Here is a 17783-nt window from a genome sequence, read left to right as displayed (position 1 = left end):
CACACTAAATCTAAAATTTGTGGAGTTGTGCAAAGTCTCCCTATAATTTGGCCAAAAGACTAAACCGAGTCTGACAGTCAGTACTTCTAACTGGAGATGATTATTTTAAAGCACCACAAACACATCTGGGAGTGGAAAGTAAGCAGAGATTAATAAAAGCCATCATTTTGCATGTAAAGCCATAGGAATTGGTAGCATGAGATCTTTACCTGAAGTGTAAATTTTAGCCATGTTAGTCCATTGCTATTAAATGAACATGTGTTCACCTCTTTTGATAGGAAACTTTGCTCCATGAGCAAACAAAGTAGGACTGTTCAGTATACTTTTAGTAATTTATAACTGCTTTTCAACTGTTTTTAATTATTAATTTAAAATGAAGCAGAGATCCAAACAATAAAAAGTAGTGAAACAAGGGGTGAATGATGATATTGCAGCATAGCTCATTAGGAAAAATCCCTAATTTGGCATTGAACAAAATGATTGCTATAACATGTCAATGTAGGGATTTTCCCACTGAGCAATGCTGTACTACCATTATTCATCTCTTCTTCTTTGACTACTTTTTATCATCTGGATCCCTACTATAAAGTAATATTTTTAATAAACTAGTCTAATAGAGCCATAAAACTGGACAGGTTACTGAGCAGATCATAACTGTCGGTTATCCGGTCAACTGAATTGAATGACATTTCCTGCAATTTTTATGCTGCACCTAGCATGTAAGTTATATGTATCATTAAAATTTCTAGTACAGCTTGTCAGATTGTCAGATTGTCCTTATAGTGGCCAAAGTAATAGTAACCAAGTGATTATACTGATAGTAGAATCCTACTACAAGTGTGATATCAATGTTAAAGCACAAGAATCGTACATTTTTGAGTGAATATCTTAGAGATTGGCTATTCAGTTATGCAAACAAAATAACTGATAAATGGAATATTTAGTTATAAGGTTTCACCGCCATTATCTAATAGGTTTATTAATTCACCGCAAACTAATTGTGACTAGATTTGCCACATATGAAATAGCACAAGTTCAATTAGTAAAAATGCAGGGAGCTACATTATTAAAAGAAAATTAGCAAATTTTGTTTTGTTTTCACATGAAAAAGGCTCCCTCCAAAAACCTGGATACTATCCTATTAATGTAAAACTGTTGTTTTGCTTCAGTAAACTACTAAACGAAATATAAAATACGAATAGGCTTGAGTACATTATGCTTTTTAAATTACCTATTATTCTTTCTGGCAATTCTTTTTTTATTCACCTATTATTCCCACAATTATTCCCAAATATTTCCTGGAATAATTCCTGGAGTTGTAAAAGTTAAATGGATATTCTTCTGCAACTGAAAATATAACTACTTGCAAGCATAAAACCCATACCCAAAGATCAAGATACTCTAATAGAGCAGTCATAACTAACTTGTCTGGCTGTTCTATTAGAGTAAGTGACTGCTCCATTAGAGTATCTCGATCTTTTCGCCCGATTTTGTGCTAGTAATGTTTATGGATGTTCTTTTTTGAATTCTTTTGTGATACTACATGAAAAATGTGTGAATTCTAATTAATTATCCCGGAAGATCACCTTATTATTCTGGAATTATTCCTGATTCTTTTTACCACCGATTATTCCAAAAATTATTCCAGCATAATGTACACATACCTAAATACAAACATTTGTTTGTGACATGTTAATTGAAAAGTTAGCGTGCCATTAAATCTTTCTTCACTACAGACACGACATGCATGTCAACATCACTAATGATTCTGCTACAAGATATGGATTCATGATATATTATATGTACACACTCACCAAACACTGAAATAGTAAATGGCACCATATCCAGTACAGTGGTTAATCCAGTAACAAAATCTCGTATTAAACACAAATAGTCTCCAGCATCATCTTCTCTCACTCCATAAATAAACAAAGTATAACGACAATCAATATTAGTACTAGTAGTTGACATTGGCCCTCTCATGTTGTCATCTAGATCTTGAAATCCAGCTCTATTATAAAAAGACTCTAACCTAGTGATATCATTAGCAATAGCCAGACAAACAAGCTCTGCAATAGACCCAATCTGTAACATTGTATTCTCTAGTGTGTTATAGATGGTGAGGTTTTCACTGTAACGATCTAAACAACAAACAACAGTCATTAAACAAGTCAATCACAATTACACACACAACTTACCAACTTGTCTTAGTTGATAAGAATAAGGACTAGGAATATTTTCAAAGATCAACCTGTTTACCACTTCACATTGATACATACGAGGGTTACCCCCATCACTGATATCATTCATAACAACATTTCCAACAATCAGATCACCAGATGGTAACACCTTGTACTTGTCAGTAGTAGAAATGTCTATTGGTGATGAATCAAGTGTCCACTCTACCATTGGAGCTGGGTTGGCCATTGAAGGATTACATGGTAACAAAATGTAAGAACCAAGTGTGACATCAACCATGGTGGTGTTTGAGGCAACGCCATTCCAGTCATTACCAAATGCTACAAACAATAACAAGCACAGACAAGATTATATGTATTAACTAAAGTATATTATAATTATTATTAAGGGAATTAGCTGTTATAAAATTTGATACACAGTGATCATTTTTATGATGCAACTTTTCTGTGTTGAGATATGTATACCAAAATCAAACTGATTAGTTAGTTAGGTATTAGTGTTTTAAGTATTAACAGTCAGAATGAAATGAATTACAATAATAGCAAAATGTTAAAAACAATGATTCACTCACATAAAGGCTATTACTACCATTGACATATTACACATACACTGATACATACATGCCCAACGTGTACATTATATCCATTTATTGCATCCTGGTACTATTAGCACTGGCCAACAAATTTCTGAAGGTTTGTTACACAAGGCTGATGGATTGTGGTCCTAACCAATAACTAGACAGATGCTAACAGCATCGTGGGGCGAGCCTGAGTGTATATTTTTGAAGTATTGATAGCAGTGAAAACTACTGAAACATTATGGAGGAGAGTGTCTAAGAATCAATACAGCCTGATATGTACACATCTGCAAAGCTTTTATTGATGGTATGATAGGTGTTGATAAGGTCAAGTCTTTGATCTGCTACTTTAACCACTTCTTTTCACGTTATTGCAGTTCTACAACACCGCATATAGCTATTCACAGTTTCTATGCCTTCTCCTTCTGTCTCTTCAGGAGTTTCTGCATCTCTTCTGAGCCTGCACTGCTCCCTCCTACATCTAAGATATTCCTCCATATCCATTCAATAGTTACATGTAGCCAGACATCACTCACATGGCATAACAGTAATCTACACCGATAACTCTTGTGATATTAACCATTACACATACCAAATATGGCTAAGCAGTAATCTACACGTTAAATCCTCCGTGGAACAGACGATTACATGCACTTGTATGGACTACGCACACTGTATAAGGAGAATGGTCTGGAAGCATGTGTAAGGTATCCGCTTTATATCGTAATTTATTGTAAACATGTCCATTACACCGCTGACTCCCTAGTGTGGGGCTCGCTCAGGCTCACCCCAATTATAGGTACAACTAGGCATTCCAGCTCAATTTTTAAATGTTGGAAAAATGGGCTTTTTATATGCTCAAAAGATAGAGTATTGATTGCCAATCTCAGAAATATATAGTTTGGTGGGTTGGAATTAGCTACTTTAGCATGCACAGTGCTTAAAAACTGAAAAACGGTACAATTTTTCTCCGGGGCTCCCCATACATTTTAAAGGGGGAAATGGCACAATTGAATCAGGAAGCCATCTAGCAATCTGGACTATCTTGAAACTGCAGTTGCTTCTAGCTGCAAGTTTGTACATGTAATAAGAGTAATTTCAGATCTTATCGGATCTCAGTGATCTTTGTATGCTTTGTGGTGAGCAAACATGTTTCACCTACTGCACACTTCTCAATACAATGGTGTACACTGATAGCAGTGTTGGGCAAGTTAAAGTAACTAGTTACATATTACATATTACTTGCAACTGAACTATTTAGTTACAGTTACATATTACTCATAAAATAAAGTAACTATAATAATATTACGTATTATATCCACAGCCTTAAGCTGTCACGTGTGAAACTACCACCTTATCACGTGACATGATTGCGTTGTTGGACAATGTGCAAATCTTGGTTATAAGTAAGAAGGTGGTGAATAAGCTTCATTCAGTAGGCTTCGTTACTTCGTTGTGGCTAGGCATTACTCAGAGGATAACTAACGAGATTAGTAACTTCGTTACTTGTAGTAATAATATTACGTAATATTAGACTCGTTACAGTAACTATATTACTTAGGTAACGCGTTACATTTGAAAGTAAAGTAACTTGAGTTATATTACCCATTTTTATAGCATATTTCGTTATATTACTTAGTTACCACAAAAGTAATAATATTATGTAACCCGTTACTTATGTAACGCGTTACTCCCAACACTGACTGATAGGCAAGTGGTTATCTCAAGTAAGTAAAAACATCAAGTTAACAACTTATAAAGGTAAACAACTAAGGTGGAGGTGCCACAATGATGCAACAATACCTAAGGTGGAGTTGTGGTTTCAATTGTGGCATTGTTATGCTGACTTTGAAGTAGTTTATACTTTTGAGCTGATGACACAGCCATCAGAAAATTGCTCTGGAGCTGAAAATCGCTAACCCAAGCGAAGTAACTACGCACTTTAAAGTAAGCGCCAATGACTACCTTCCACCCGGCAGTACGTTTATAAAAGTTTTAAAATATTCTACATACTGTACATTTCAAGGCTTGAAAAGATTACAAAACAACACAAAACGTACTTATATGCAACACGCACGATAAAACTAAGATTTTCATGATGATCAGTGTGTGGACAAACCCTATAACGATTTTGATCCTCATCGGAGCTCGGACGATGGAGCAATCCCAAGTGAAACTCGAGTTGTTATTTTGTGCCAGGGTTCTATTGGGGAATATACGGAGAATTTTTTTATTTAAAAATCTCAGATACTGGAATGCCTAGGTACAACTCTATACAGATTACCATGGGAGGATAACGACCTATTCTAATCAGTTTCACTAATTTTCATTGCCTAAAACTTTTCACCTCAAAGATTAACATAAACACATGCACACTACATGACAATGACAATCATACCACTTACAGGCTAGTTGTATCAGAGCTGGTCTACTCCTAATACTACCCACTTCATTAGACAACACACAGTGATAAATCACTCCATCTGTAGTAGCATCAACTCCATCTACAATGGCAGTAATCTCCAGTGTACCATTATCATGTATAATATGATTGGTATCTCTTGGTACCACATCATTACGATACCATGTCACTGTGATGTTTGGACCATCAAAACTACATGGGAACCTCTCTATGACATTCTCATTGTTCTTTTGAGGTACCACCACTCTATCTTCTGGCTCTGTAGTGAATCGTGGAGCTGTACCTGGAAAACAGAGAGCAGGAAACATGTCTGCAATCATTACAATTTATTTATTTATTTGCCCAGTAACTTGCAAGATATGTTTAACCTGAAACATAGCCACTGCAGCAAGCCAAGTACTGATTTCAACTCCAGGGACAAAGCTCAGCTGCTACCACTCTACACATATTATGCTTATGCAGTAGAGCAGTGATATTATCCCAATAAGGATATCATGCATACTTGAACCATTGATCAGATATTATACACTAAAAAGACATTTTACTACACAATGAGTTGATATATAGCAGTATATACCTTATTAGGCTTCAAGCCTGCAAACTCCAGGCATGTGGGCACCCCATCAGTTATCAGGTCATAATTCAGGGGGTAGAATAGATTATCTGTATTCTGTGCAGTTACGAGTCATGAAAGTAGGCAAATTTTATAAGTGCTCACATGTCCAATTTAACAAGCTCAATGACATAATTGTACTATAGTATGTAGCTACATGTTGAGTTGAGCCCTGAGATAACAGCTAGAAAAGAAGAGTGAATTTTTTCTCAAGAGAAATTGTATTTCAGCTAACTATAGTGGTGACAGTAAATGCGGTTTAGCTCCATTGCAAGTCTGAGTAAAGGTCAAATCAGAGTATGGTATATGTGACCCAGTCTGACAAAACCGGGCTTATCACCTATTTAAAAGTATCGAGAAATGCCAGTTTTAAGTATTTAGTGTGTTGTAGCTCGCCAATGGTTGAAGCTATGTGTACCAAATTTTCACACGTTTTACACCAATTCCTTACCTTCCAGAGCATCCACTGTGCAAGTAGCCAACAACTAAGTTTCCTGCCATTGTAGATAGTTTTTAAACCGAGGGATGAATTAGGCCAAGGGATGAATTAGGCCAAGTTTTGAGCCATTGAGGTCTCAAAACTGGCTAAAATGAAAGGAAATTCACTGCAGAGGTACTTATTCAACACCACAGAGCTGTACAGCCACATACAGTCATTCCCAGGCTGACCAGAGCTCCATTAAGGCCCCACACCGCACGTACGGATTGCCACTGGGCTTGGGAAAGGCAGCCAGCAAAACTAGACCACTCAAGTCTAGCTGATTTTAAATGTGGAATTAGATCAAGACTCACGGTAGTGAGTCGCGCGGCCAGTAAAGCAGAAACGCGCGCCGCAGACAATAAATGACGCGAACACTACGTGAGGATTTTACAGGAACGAACGTTGTCAAATTCGGCCGTCCTGTAACTCACCCGCCACTTACGCTATCCCTCTGAAACTCTAGAGTTGAACTCATCGTGTCACTAGTAACTACCACACAAGCAGTGAAGCAAATCCATACCGATTGTTTCGTGATCGAGATTGCCGACATCAAAGGGGAAGTTTCGTTGTTTTTTTTTTTTTATCGCATGCGGTTAGACGCAACCGCAGGTGTATGCCTTGCGTTCCTTTGTGCATTCCAAACATTGATTGCCCTGCTATCACTTCAGTATTCACTCAATCGCCTCAAGATTCACATCATCGATTTCACCATACATGATTACCCGGCCTACCGTCGTAATTTCAGCACCAAACGAAGTTTCAGTCGTCCTCAGTCGACCTAGAGGCAAAATACAAATCCCAGATTGTTGTTTTCCGCAATACTCGCTTGGCATGTAGGGCAATGTATCTTTAAACTGTTCTAAAAGTTTCGTTCAGATTGAAACATATGTTTTCGAGAATGACTAGTTTGAAATTTGAATTTAGTCGCCCCCACGTAATTTGCTCTCTAAGAATTTTACACGGAATTTAAAGAATGACGCAGAGCACAACTGCGGTCACTGGGTATTGATGAACTGGCGCTCTATGTAGTTAATCAGTGCATATAGCCACAAAGAAGTGTGCTGCCATAGATTATAGTCCACAGATATAATCTATGGTGCTGCATACCATCGTTCGTTTTAAATTTGAATTTAGTCGCCCCCACCGTGACGTAATTTGTCCTCTAAGGGCGCGGCTTAAAGAACGACACAGAGTACAACTGCGGTTACCAGTTGTTGACACAAGCTGCGAGTAATTAGCACATGTAGCTAGCCAATTGTCACCATGCATTATTGCATTTTATAGCACCCCCACACAAAAATTATACATGTAATTACAACATACAGAGGACACATGAATGCCAAAAACTTTTCACAACAATAATGTAAGAATTGCACAATAATGACTGTAATATAACAGCTATGAAATGTTTTTCAGTGGCCTGCCATGGTAGCAAGTCTCACATGACGGCATGTATATATTCATCCAATCCAAGTACAATGGGAGTAACACGTAAGTATGATGACAAGTTGGTATGACTCCATTTGTAGAATCCAGATGAGTGGGTGTGGCTCCAGTATGTCTAAACAGTTAACAAACATTCCTGTTATAAATACGTGCTAGAGTTGCAATATAATAGCATAGTATTTAAATGCAACAATACATAGTCTCCATTGCATCACTATCAAACAACACTAAGTGGAGGATATTGTTGCATCTCTAGTATGTACACTCTATCAGTACAACCTGTCTTAATGGCCACCAGTATAGAAAGACAACCTCTCTTGAAAAGCCAATTCCAATTGAGAATTTATACACTATTACCTGCTTATTGAGTGAAGGTGGCAATAAACAAGTTCCACCGTAATTTATACACGTGATCTGATCCTGTATATTCTGTCAGTGGATGAGATCCACTTGGCCAGGACAAAATGTGACTCAAATGTCCTAGATGATCCATACTCAACCCACTTATGACCCAGTGGCACAATGGAACTGAGTATAGAGAATACAACTATATTTATTTCTAAGATGTGTGGATGTGTGGACACATTACAACACATTACATGTACATACAAGACATGCTACGTACTGTTTTAGCATTTCAAGCCACCACATTATGTACGGACCAGTCACCAATGCTTCATAGTGCCCATCAGTAAACCTGAAGAAAAGTTACGAAAAATAAAAATTCACATAAGTACAATGAAACTTCATTAATATGGCCAGCTGTGGAACCACAAAATTTGGCCTGAATAACAAGGTGGCCTTATTAATGAGGTTATAAAGTACTGCTTAGCTATATTTGGGATCTACTAGAGGTGGCCAATATAATGAGGTGGTCTTATTAAAGAGGTGGCCACTAAGTGAGGTTTCACTGTACATACAGTTCACAATCACAATGGTGAACAATATTAAAGGTTAACAATATACACTGAAACCTGCAGGTCACTTCTTGTGGAAGATTGCTCTCTACACTAAATGACACATTCAGAGATTGTATTTAGATGGATGATACAGTACATTGTGACTTCAATACTCGTGATGTGTCAATGCTAGGCAGCAACCATATACACGGCACTGCCGATGCACAACATCACACTTACTCGCACACACAATTTTGCTCAAGATTTTACAAATTGATAATTAAGAGGTGTGGAAACTAGCTGTTCGGTCGAAAGACTGTGTGGCAGCTGTTTTCCTTCTTTACAAGTGGCCACCAAGACAGGTCCACACAAAGCTAGGCATTAGATATTTGGTATTTCATGTGTTGAAGGTATTCCAGGGCTTCCAGTAGTCTCAAATCTCACCACAGTTTACCTCAGGCAGTGTTGTGGTCACCACTAAACCACCGGAATGCTGTGTTATGTTCATCTCATGCTTGGCTACTGTATTGTAGAACTGAAATGGATACTCTGAAAAATATATCCTATGGATAATGACTTCATCACTTTCTTCATCAGGAGCTTATAAGGACCAATAGTGAAACTTTTACACTTTGGGCTGACAGCCAACTGCCTAAGTCTGAAGTAGTGCCTTTGGTGCTCTAACAGATTGGCTGCCCCCTTGCTACCAGCACTCACTGTCTCATACGCTGTCACACACTAAATCCATCTCTATAGCCAGTTAGAACAGCATGCTTCTTACCTTTTTTAAGGCCGCAAAATGCAGCTACCTCTTTAAAAAGCTAATTTTTGTCCCTACGGCCTGAATAATGACCAGTTTTCACTGTACTATTAGTGATTAGTGATCATGGAGAATTATTTATTAAGATACTAAGATATACAAACGCTACAACCTCTAAATATAGCAGTAAATTTTTTACCCTGGTTCAATGTCTCGTATTAATAATCGTGAGAGACTCTACTGTGACAATACATGTTTATCATGATATGTGCTAATCGCCTTTTTACAATTAAGTTTTACAACACAAGTACATGTATAGTTAAACTCACCAATTGTGACTAAATCCCTTCAACACGAAAAGACAAGTAATGAGACAACCTTGGAGACAACAGCCTCACAAGCCTATTCTGGTGCGCTTATTTAGTAGCTAGTAATATAAATTTATTTACAACAGGACATAATTACGCGCCCTTCTATTGTCTCTGTACATACTTGCCTTTTCTTTACTATTCTCATTTCATTTCACAAGATCTCTTGGAAGGGGCATAACTTCTTCGCTTGAATTAGTCAATGCTTGAAGTAGATCGAGATACTCTAATAGAACAGTCACATTTCTACAAGTGCCATATTTTTATATTGTAAAGTCTGTAAGTAGCTAGTAATTTAAACTATACAATCCGATGCTAAGCAGAAGTTGTAACTATGCTAAATATTGATCGCTGTGTTACAGCTGTTTTGTGACTGTTCTAATAGAGTATCTTGATCGTTTTAATGCAGTACAAGATGAAAGGCAGTGTTATTAAGGGTTTACTAGTTAAAATGGGTGGTAGTTGACTGCAGTTGCATGCCACTAACAGGGCCATCCAGAAAAATTAGAGAGCCCAGGGAAAAGAGTTAAAGAGGGGCCCAGTGGCAAGGAAGGGTCTAGATCCTGACTGCTCTATTAGAGTATATTGATCTTTCTTTAAACAAGGGGCCCCTTTCGGGCTGGGGCAGGGGGAAAAATACACCAGTTACCCCCCTCCCCCCCAATGTGGGCGGCCCTGGCCACTAAAATTACAGTTATATATTAATAATATTCTGTCACTGTAATCTGGGGTTTCTGTCAAAACCATGGAAACTCACCTACTGTTATCAACAGTGCATTGTTTATTCTAACAAAGGTATTGAAATCCCATCCAAAACCAGCTTATAGCTGTAAAAAAAGTGCGCGTCCAAGTAAAGCAGAGTTAACTGCGACAAAAAGTAATGATATCATAATGCGGCCATGTGCAAGGTGTGCAAGTTGTAAAATTAATATTAGCTAATCAGATAATACAATGTTATTGTTAAAGTGTTAATGAGAACTATGTGATGCTGCTATTTTTAAGTATGTGAGCATCTTCATGAATGCCACACAAATTTAATTCTCAATAAAGCAATGAGTATAGATTCTCTGATAGCAATAAATAGTTTGAGTTTGGCCACCTTTCCTTTGTTCGTAGCATTGCCGTATACAGGAAAGACGGCCAAACTCAAACTATTTATTGCTATCAGAGAATCTAATATGGGATAGTTTATTCATGTAGCTGTGTGTCCTGGGTGAAAAATCGAATCTGCTGACATGGGCGATAAGACCGGTTTTCTCAGACTGGGTCACATATACTTTTATGGCTTCTCTACAGGAATGTGTGGTGATAACTCTAGTGATACATTTAAATGAAATTTTAGCAGGACAAGCAGTATAGTATCCAAATTCAAGAACTTGTGTAATTTCATTCAAAAAGTTATTACATGTTTTTGAGGGCTCAGTCCAACATGTACATACTATGGCCTGTATTGGTACCTGCCCTACATGCAGGGTTATCTTCACATTCTAATGTAATGGGTATAGTAGTAATGGGAACCAAACTATTACTTCGGGACCATTCATGAATGCAAGATGCATGGTGATGTCACTTTTTACAGTACATAAAAGTCTTATGCCATCCTGCTAGTACACTGAAATGATGTGAGCATGCAGATAAGTTAAACATCAGAACTACACAATAGCTAAGCTGTAGTATTGTACTCACCTATATAATGTGTTTACCACACAGATGTAAACTATGTGGCGCTAAGTAATATATTACTAAGCATTAAATGTTAACCTTGCATGTGTATGTTGTAGGATCTAGTACTTATTGTGATCTGTGTTTAGTCAAAAAAGAAGTAATATGTTTTTGTTAAAGTTAAGGTAACTGTGCAAGTCCAGTAGAGCACACACAACAAAGATTACAACTGCAATATATAACACTTTTTACCAATGGAGTGTTAGAAAAGCAGATACGTGGTGTGTAATTAGATTATTCATGGTGAGGTTGAGTGTCTTTGATAACTAGTAGTAATATCGTGATACTATCGCTATCATGATATAAAAGTTACTATCAATTGTGAATAGTGATAGTTGTACTATTGCTCAGCTCTAGTACAATGCACACATCATGGACTTACCTTTGTCTTTTTGTTGACAGCCAAAGATGTTGATTCGTGGTAACACGATGGTTTCCCTATGTTTGTAAATGGGAATCAATAGATACAGGAGCCGCAGGAATCGCAGAGCCGCAGGAATCATCTGTGGTGACTGGATTGATTACAGAGGTGCTTCTCCTACTGTTCTTCATTTGTAACACTGTGTCATGGGTTGAACATAGCTCATTTCACTTCGAGTCAGTAAGTGATAGTTGGGCACTTGAATTGTCCTTTTTTTCACAGTGACTGGATTGATTGCAGAGGCGCATCGTACTCTTCAGGGAAACATCACACACACACACACACACACACACACACACACACACACACACACACACACACACACACACACACACACACACAAACACACACACACACTTCACAGAAACATTACACACCCTTCATGGCAATATCAGACACACTTCATGGCAACATCACACACTCCTACTACCCTCTTTGTTTGTAGCACTGTGTAACGGGATGAGCATAGCTGAAAGTGAAGCATAATGGCCACTTCACCTTTGAGTGGCAATTGATAGTTGGGGCACATGTACAGACGAACCATTCTTTCTTTTGATGCGGTATGCATGGGTTTACCATTCATAATGATGTTACAAAAAAACTAAATAAACAAGTATAAGGAAAATGTTAAGGGATCACACAAAAAGTAGGAAAACAAGGGAAACACCTATTCACCTGCAGATATACTAGTGGACATTTAATCCCTAATTCAGTCATGCATGGGTATAGACTGAAATACAGGTAGGTGACCTCCCTTGTTTCCCTACTTTTTATGATCCCTAATCACTATATTATGCTCTCTATACAACAAGTTAAAGAAAAAAATAGGAATTTAAACTAGAGTAGGGATCAACTAGAATAATGCAAGTACTGTATGCTGAAACAAGCTTGAGTTAGTATATTATGGCAGCAAATTGAATATCCATACTGTGCTGTGGAGTTTCCATAATTGAAATGCACAGTAGGGATATTCACTTCTTTTTGTGTTACAGTGATTTGCTGTCATAATATACTAACTCAGGCTTGTTTCAGTATTTTTTATTGGTGCACCATATTCTAGTTGATCCCTACTCTAGTTTAAAAATTCTTACACTTGTTTGTGCGAACTGGTGATCAATCTGCTTAACTAGTGTTTCATAAAGATGAATTGATGAGCTATGGGAAGTCAATCAGAGAAGATGCCATCAATTTTTTCATTGAACATAAACTGTAATTTTGCACATGCATTGGTGCACTGATATTCTACAACAACTGAATTAATTGATTGATATATACATCTTATGGTTTAAGACAAGTGTACAGGAAATAAATAAGGGGCATAGATGCAGGGGTACCAGAGGCTTTAAAGCTGCTGGAGCCCTGGCAAGGCAAATACACACACACACACACACAAAAAGAAACAAAACACGCACATACATAAACTATTAGTTAAATTAATTAGTAGAACAGATCTGTCAGACCCCACAGTTCTGAGTAGTGAGCATTAAAATTCTGTATAAGCAGGATGTTGCAATTCTGGCAGCTTGATCAAACAATGGCTTAATAGCTCTGGATGATAACTTGCATGCATGAGATACATTGGTCAGCGTCGCAGGTGTAAAGTGCCCTAAGCAACCAATCTCAATTGTAACAAGCTGGGCACACAGCTGCAGGCCAGTACATCAGTGTTCATACAATGAAATACCTTACTACAAAGAACTTACACAGCAAAGCAATGCATTAAGAACAAAACCTATTAAACTGTGCCAACTAATCAGCACGTCCCTGTTCTACTTTGCTAAGAATGGGTTCTTATCCACCCGTCATCTGGAACAGTCAGTTAAACTCAAGACTAATCAGCACGTGCCTGTTCTACTTTGCTAAGACTGGGTTCTTATCCACCCGTCACCTGGAACAGTCAGTTGAACTCAAGACTAATCAGCTCGTGCCTGTTCTATACTTTGCTAAGAATGAGTTCTTATCCACCCGTCGTCTGGAACAGTCAGTTGAATTCAAGCACGCAATAAACAAACAATTAAAATAGTGCTCATAGAATGAAATACTTTAGTACAGCAAAGCACTGAGTGCATTAAGAAATGCAAGCAATTAAACCATGCCAAAGTACCTGCTCTTCTTTGCTAAAAATGAGTTCTTATCCTATACCCGTCATCTGGAACAATTAGTTGGACTCAAACACACAAGAAACAAATGTACTGGCCACCACAAAACGTCGAGCAGTACATACTAAATAAATTACTAGCAGGAAGCCACTAATGTACTATCGCGAAAAACTGAACACCTTGCGTTGTCAGCAAAAAGAACTGGGGACAAAGGAAAGTCCATGATGCATGTATTGTATATACTACAGATGGTGAAAAGGCACATCTCAGGATGAAGTGACGTTGAACAGTGAAGAAATCATTAAGGGAAATTGAGACTGGTTTAGGGTGATACTTTCGGCTAGAAAAGCCCAGTTCTGCATGATTCTTTATTCTTCTTATTATTACTTATTACTAGGCAGGCAGCACAGCTGATTTGCATAGGATGTGCAATCACACAATGTTACTGTACATTACTGTGTTCAGGGGCGTACGCAGGAATTTTGAAAAGGGGTTTCCACTACAGCTAAGTGACTGTTATACAGAGTTGGGGTCGTTACTTCAAAAAAGTAATCAGTTACTAGTTACTAGTTACTTTCATCTCATGTAACTCAGTTACATTTACAGTTACTTTTTACCAAGTAACTAGTAGTTACGTTACTAGTTAATTCTTTCTAGCAATATCATTTCAAGACAGTAGACATAAAGTGAATTAAGTGATAATAAATTTGCAATGTAATCATGTGAGACAATAATACAATTAAATTACATATGTACAAGCACTGTCCACATAAAACTAAATATGTAAAAAGTCCTTGTTGTATCTCATGAGAAGTAATTTTTCAAATCTGTCATCAATCAATCGGTTCCGTTTTGGTGATAACACTAATCCACCTAGACTGAATAGTCGTTCAACTGGGGCACTGGAAGGCAATGCCGTATTGTACAAAAGGAAAAGCCTTTTTACTACAGGATATCTGTGGAGACTCTCAATAGTCTTTGCATTATTTAAATAATCATTTGCTTCAATTTCCACATTGCTCTGTGACTCCGATTCCTCATCTGATTTAAAGTCATAGAAATCATCTTTATTCTTTTTAGTTGGCTGATCCTGTGATTTTTGCACAGCCACAACTTCATCTGTAGCATGTGATCGCATTTCTTGGATGAGCATTTGCTTATACAGATCCTTTTTGCTTTGTGATTCCACCCACTTGAGCTTAAACTTTGGCAAAGTTATGGCTGCTATGATGGCATTATCATTTTGGAAAACCTTCTGGAAACGATCTCTGATGGCATCTTCTACTGCACCAGCAAGCCCAATGGTCATTGATGAAAGATCAGGTCGAAGAGCCACCACTTTCTTGATAATAGCTTCTAAGGTTGGCAATACAGTACCAAAAAAACAGTTGTCTTCTCCTTGCAAAATGTCTAAACCTCTTGAAAGAGGCTTTAAAACAACACAGTACTCCTTCAGAAACTTAAACTCTCGTTCACTGAAACAACGCAACTTCAATTTCGTACAGAGCTCATTTAATTCTACTAAAGAATTCTCTGTTACTCTAACTATTGCATCATAATAAGAGTTCCACCTTGTGGCAGTGGGCACAATCAGCTTTCTCTTAGTTACTTCTTGTACAGTATCTGAAGCTACTGTAGATCTACTTGCCTTATTCCATAAGGCAGAACTCTTAGCAAATGAGTTGCGGTACACAGTCTTCGATGTAGTGGAAGATGAAAGGAATTTGTCAACGTCTTTACTGGCAACCAGATTAAGTGTGTGTGCAGCACACCTATAGTGTGGTGGTAAGTCATACTGCACTTGAGTTAAATCATCATCAATGTTAGTTTCTTCTGGGTCCACTGATAGCAGTTCATCAACGTTTTCAAAAGCCACATCCTCTCCTTCTTCCTCGACGTCTTCACGTTCTTCAGTAGTACAATTAGCAGAATCTGAGAACACTGTAAAAGCTTTAACAAAGTTGGATCCATTATCTGTGATCGTAGCACAAACTTTTCCAGCTAAGCTATAGCTTGTATGGATTTGTTCTATTTTGCATGCCAGAACATCATAGGTGTGTCTTCCTGTCATCCTTATACATGCTATGGCTGCTTTATGCCGTTTTAACATCTGTGGATCTATCCAGTGGACAGTCATCTCTAAATAGCTCCTGTGATGAGCTGTCCACACATCAACAGTAGTGCAAACAACATCAAGTTTTTCCAATATCTGCTTAATCTTACTGAGCATCAAGTCGTAAACTTTGTCAAGATGTAGAGTGAAAGATTTTCTGTCTGGAATTTGGGTGGAGCAAATGTTATTGATTAATTTACGAAAACTTGGTGACTCTACAGTTGACAAAGGCTGCATATCCTCTATTATATACTCAGAGAGCAAACTTCGCATTTTCTGTGCAGGGATGGAGTTTCTGGCTAATACATCTGGCAATGTGCACTGCCTCTTTGGTTCACTATCATCAGTATCACTTCTTTGCCGCCTCTTTTCAGTTTCAGGTTTGTCTACTTCTTTTGCAACCAATTTAACATTCTTATGTATAGCAGTCAAGTGTTTCTTGAAATTAGAAGTTGTGTTTCTAGCAGAAGAAAGTGTCTTGCCACCACCACATAAGATACAACGCACCCTTAAATTCTTTGAATCTTCGCTAACAACGTGAAAATAGTGCTTGTACATCCACCCATGAAATGTAGCAACTCTTGGTCCAGCCTTCGCTACTTCAGTGGAACTAGCACTATCAAAATCTCGTACTAACTGTGTAGAATTATCTTCCACCATCATCCCAGGGTTGCTAGAGTCACTATTAGAGTCACTATCATTCTCCATCGCTGAGTCACGCCTGATCAAGTTGAGCTGAATCACGCCTGATCAAGTTGAGCTGAATCACGCCTGATTGAGCTGAGTCAGCAACTGTATGCCACGAGTTGGATCACGAGACAATAAGATGTGCATTAATAAGAATCGGGTTTAAAAGCTGATCGCTCAACAAAATTTGTGTAAGTTACTGAATGGCTATACTGTATTGTAACGCGCTACAGTAATGCATTATTAGTGTAACGCAAATACTGATTAACGCATCGATACCATAACGGAGTAACTCACTAACGAAGTAACGTAGTTACTATTGTAACGTAGTTTCTTTCCAGACATTAGTAATCAGTTACTAGTTACTAGTTACAAAGGATGTAACGCGTTATATTACTTCGCTACTTCAAAAGTAATATATTACGTAACGCGTTACAATTGTAACGCGTTAGCCCCAACTCTGCCTATGGGTATACACCATTGTATTGAGAAGTGTGCAAGGTGAAACATATTTGCTCACCACAAAGCATACAAAGAATGCTGAGATCCGATATTATCTGAAGTTACTCTCATTACATGTACAAACTTGCAGCTAGAAGCAACTGCAGTTTCAAGATAGTGCAGATTGCTAGATGGCTTCCTGATTCAATTGTGCCATTTTTCCCTTTAAAATGTATGGGGAGCCCTGGAGAAAAAATGTACCTTTTTTCAGTTTTTAAGCACTGTGCATGCCAAAGTAGCTAATTCCAACCCCACAAACTATATGTTTCTGAGATCGGCAATCAATATTCTATTTATTGAGCATATAAAAAGCCCATTTTTCCAAAATTTAAAAATCGGGCGGAATGCCTACTATAGTGTGCTTTTATACTCTATTTTGAGGTCTTGCACAGTCAGTGTTGGGAGTAACGCGTTACATAAGTAACGCATTACGTAATATTATTACTTTTGTGGTAACTAAGTAATATAACGAAAT

General features: G+C 37.7%; 2 protein-coding genes and 1 long non-coding RNA gene across 3 annotated transcripts in view; all 3 read right to left on the bottom strand.

Moving 5' to 3' along the window:
* The window catches only part of LOC136241025 (contactin-6-like), a 118144-nt gene that overhangs the window by 33212 nt on the left and 67149 nt on the right, over positions 1-17783 (bottom strand). The gene's annotated exons all lie outside the window — the stretch shown is intronic.
* On the bottom strand, positions 1705-5518 carry LOC136242140 (contactin-5-like). The gene is made up of 4 exons (XM_066033550.1): positions 5182-5518; positions 2199-2519; positions 1815-2141; positions 1705-1730 (listed from the first exon to the last, which is right to left on the bottom strand). The coding sequence occupies exons 1-4, from the start codon at positions 5516-5518 to the stop codon at positions 1705-1707; spliced, it is 1011 nt and encodes a 336-aa protein (XP_065889622.1).
* Positions 7587-9814, bottom strand: LOC136251661 (uncharacterized). The gene is made up of 3 exons (XR_010699139.1): positions 9727-9814; positions 8364-8435; positions 7587-7853 (listed from the first exon to the last, which is right to left on the bottom strand). It is a non-coding gene; the product is annotated as an uncharacterized lncRNA (long non-coding RNA).

Source organism: Dysidea avara, chromosome 1 (assembly GCF_963678975.1).
Source record: "Dysidea avara chromosome 1, odDysAvar1.4, whole genome shotgun sequence".
NCBI lineage: Eukaryota > Metazoa > Porifera > Demospongiae > Dictyoceratida > Dysideidae > Dysidea > Dysidea avara.
This window is presented reverse-complemented; position numbering and strand designations above follow the sequence as displayed.

Bases quoted from the DNA above. Each gene is read 5' to 3' on its own strand.
- LOC136242140 (XM_066033550.1), bottom strand. From the start codon at position 5,518: ATGATTGCAGACATGTTTCCTGCTCTCTGTTTTCCAGGTACAGCTCCA. The intron at 2,142-2,198 runs GTAAGTTGTGTG...TTTGTTGTTTAG, and splicing joins TTATCAACTAAGACAAGTTG to ATCGTTACAGTGAAAACCTC. The intron at 1,731-1,814 runs GTGAGTGTGTAC...TCGTGTCTGTAG, and splicing joins ATTTACTATTTCAGTGTTTG to TGAAGAAAGATTTAATGGCA.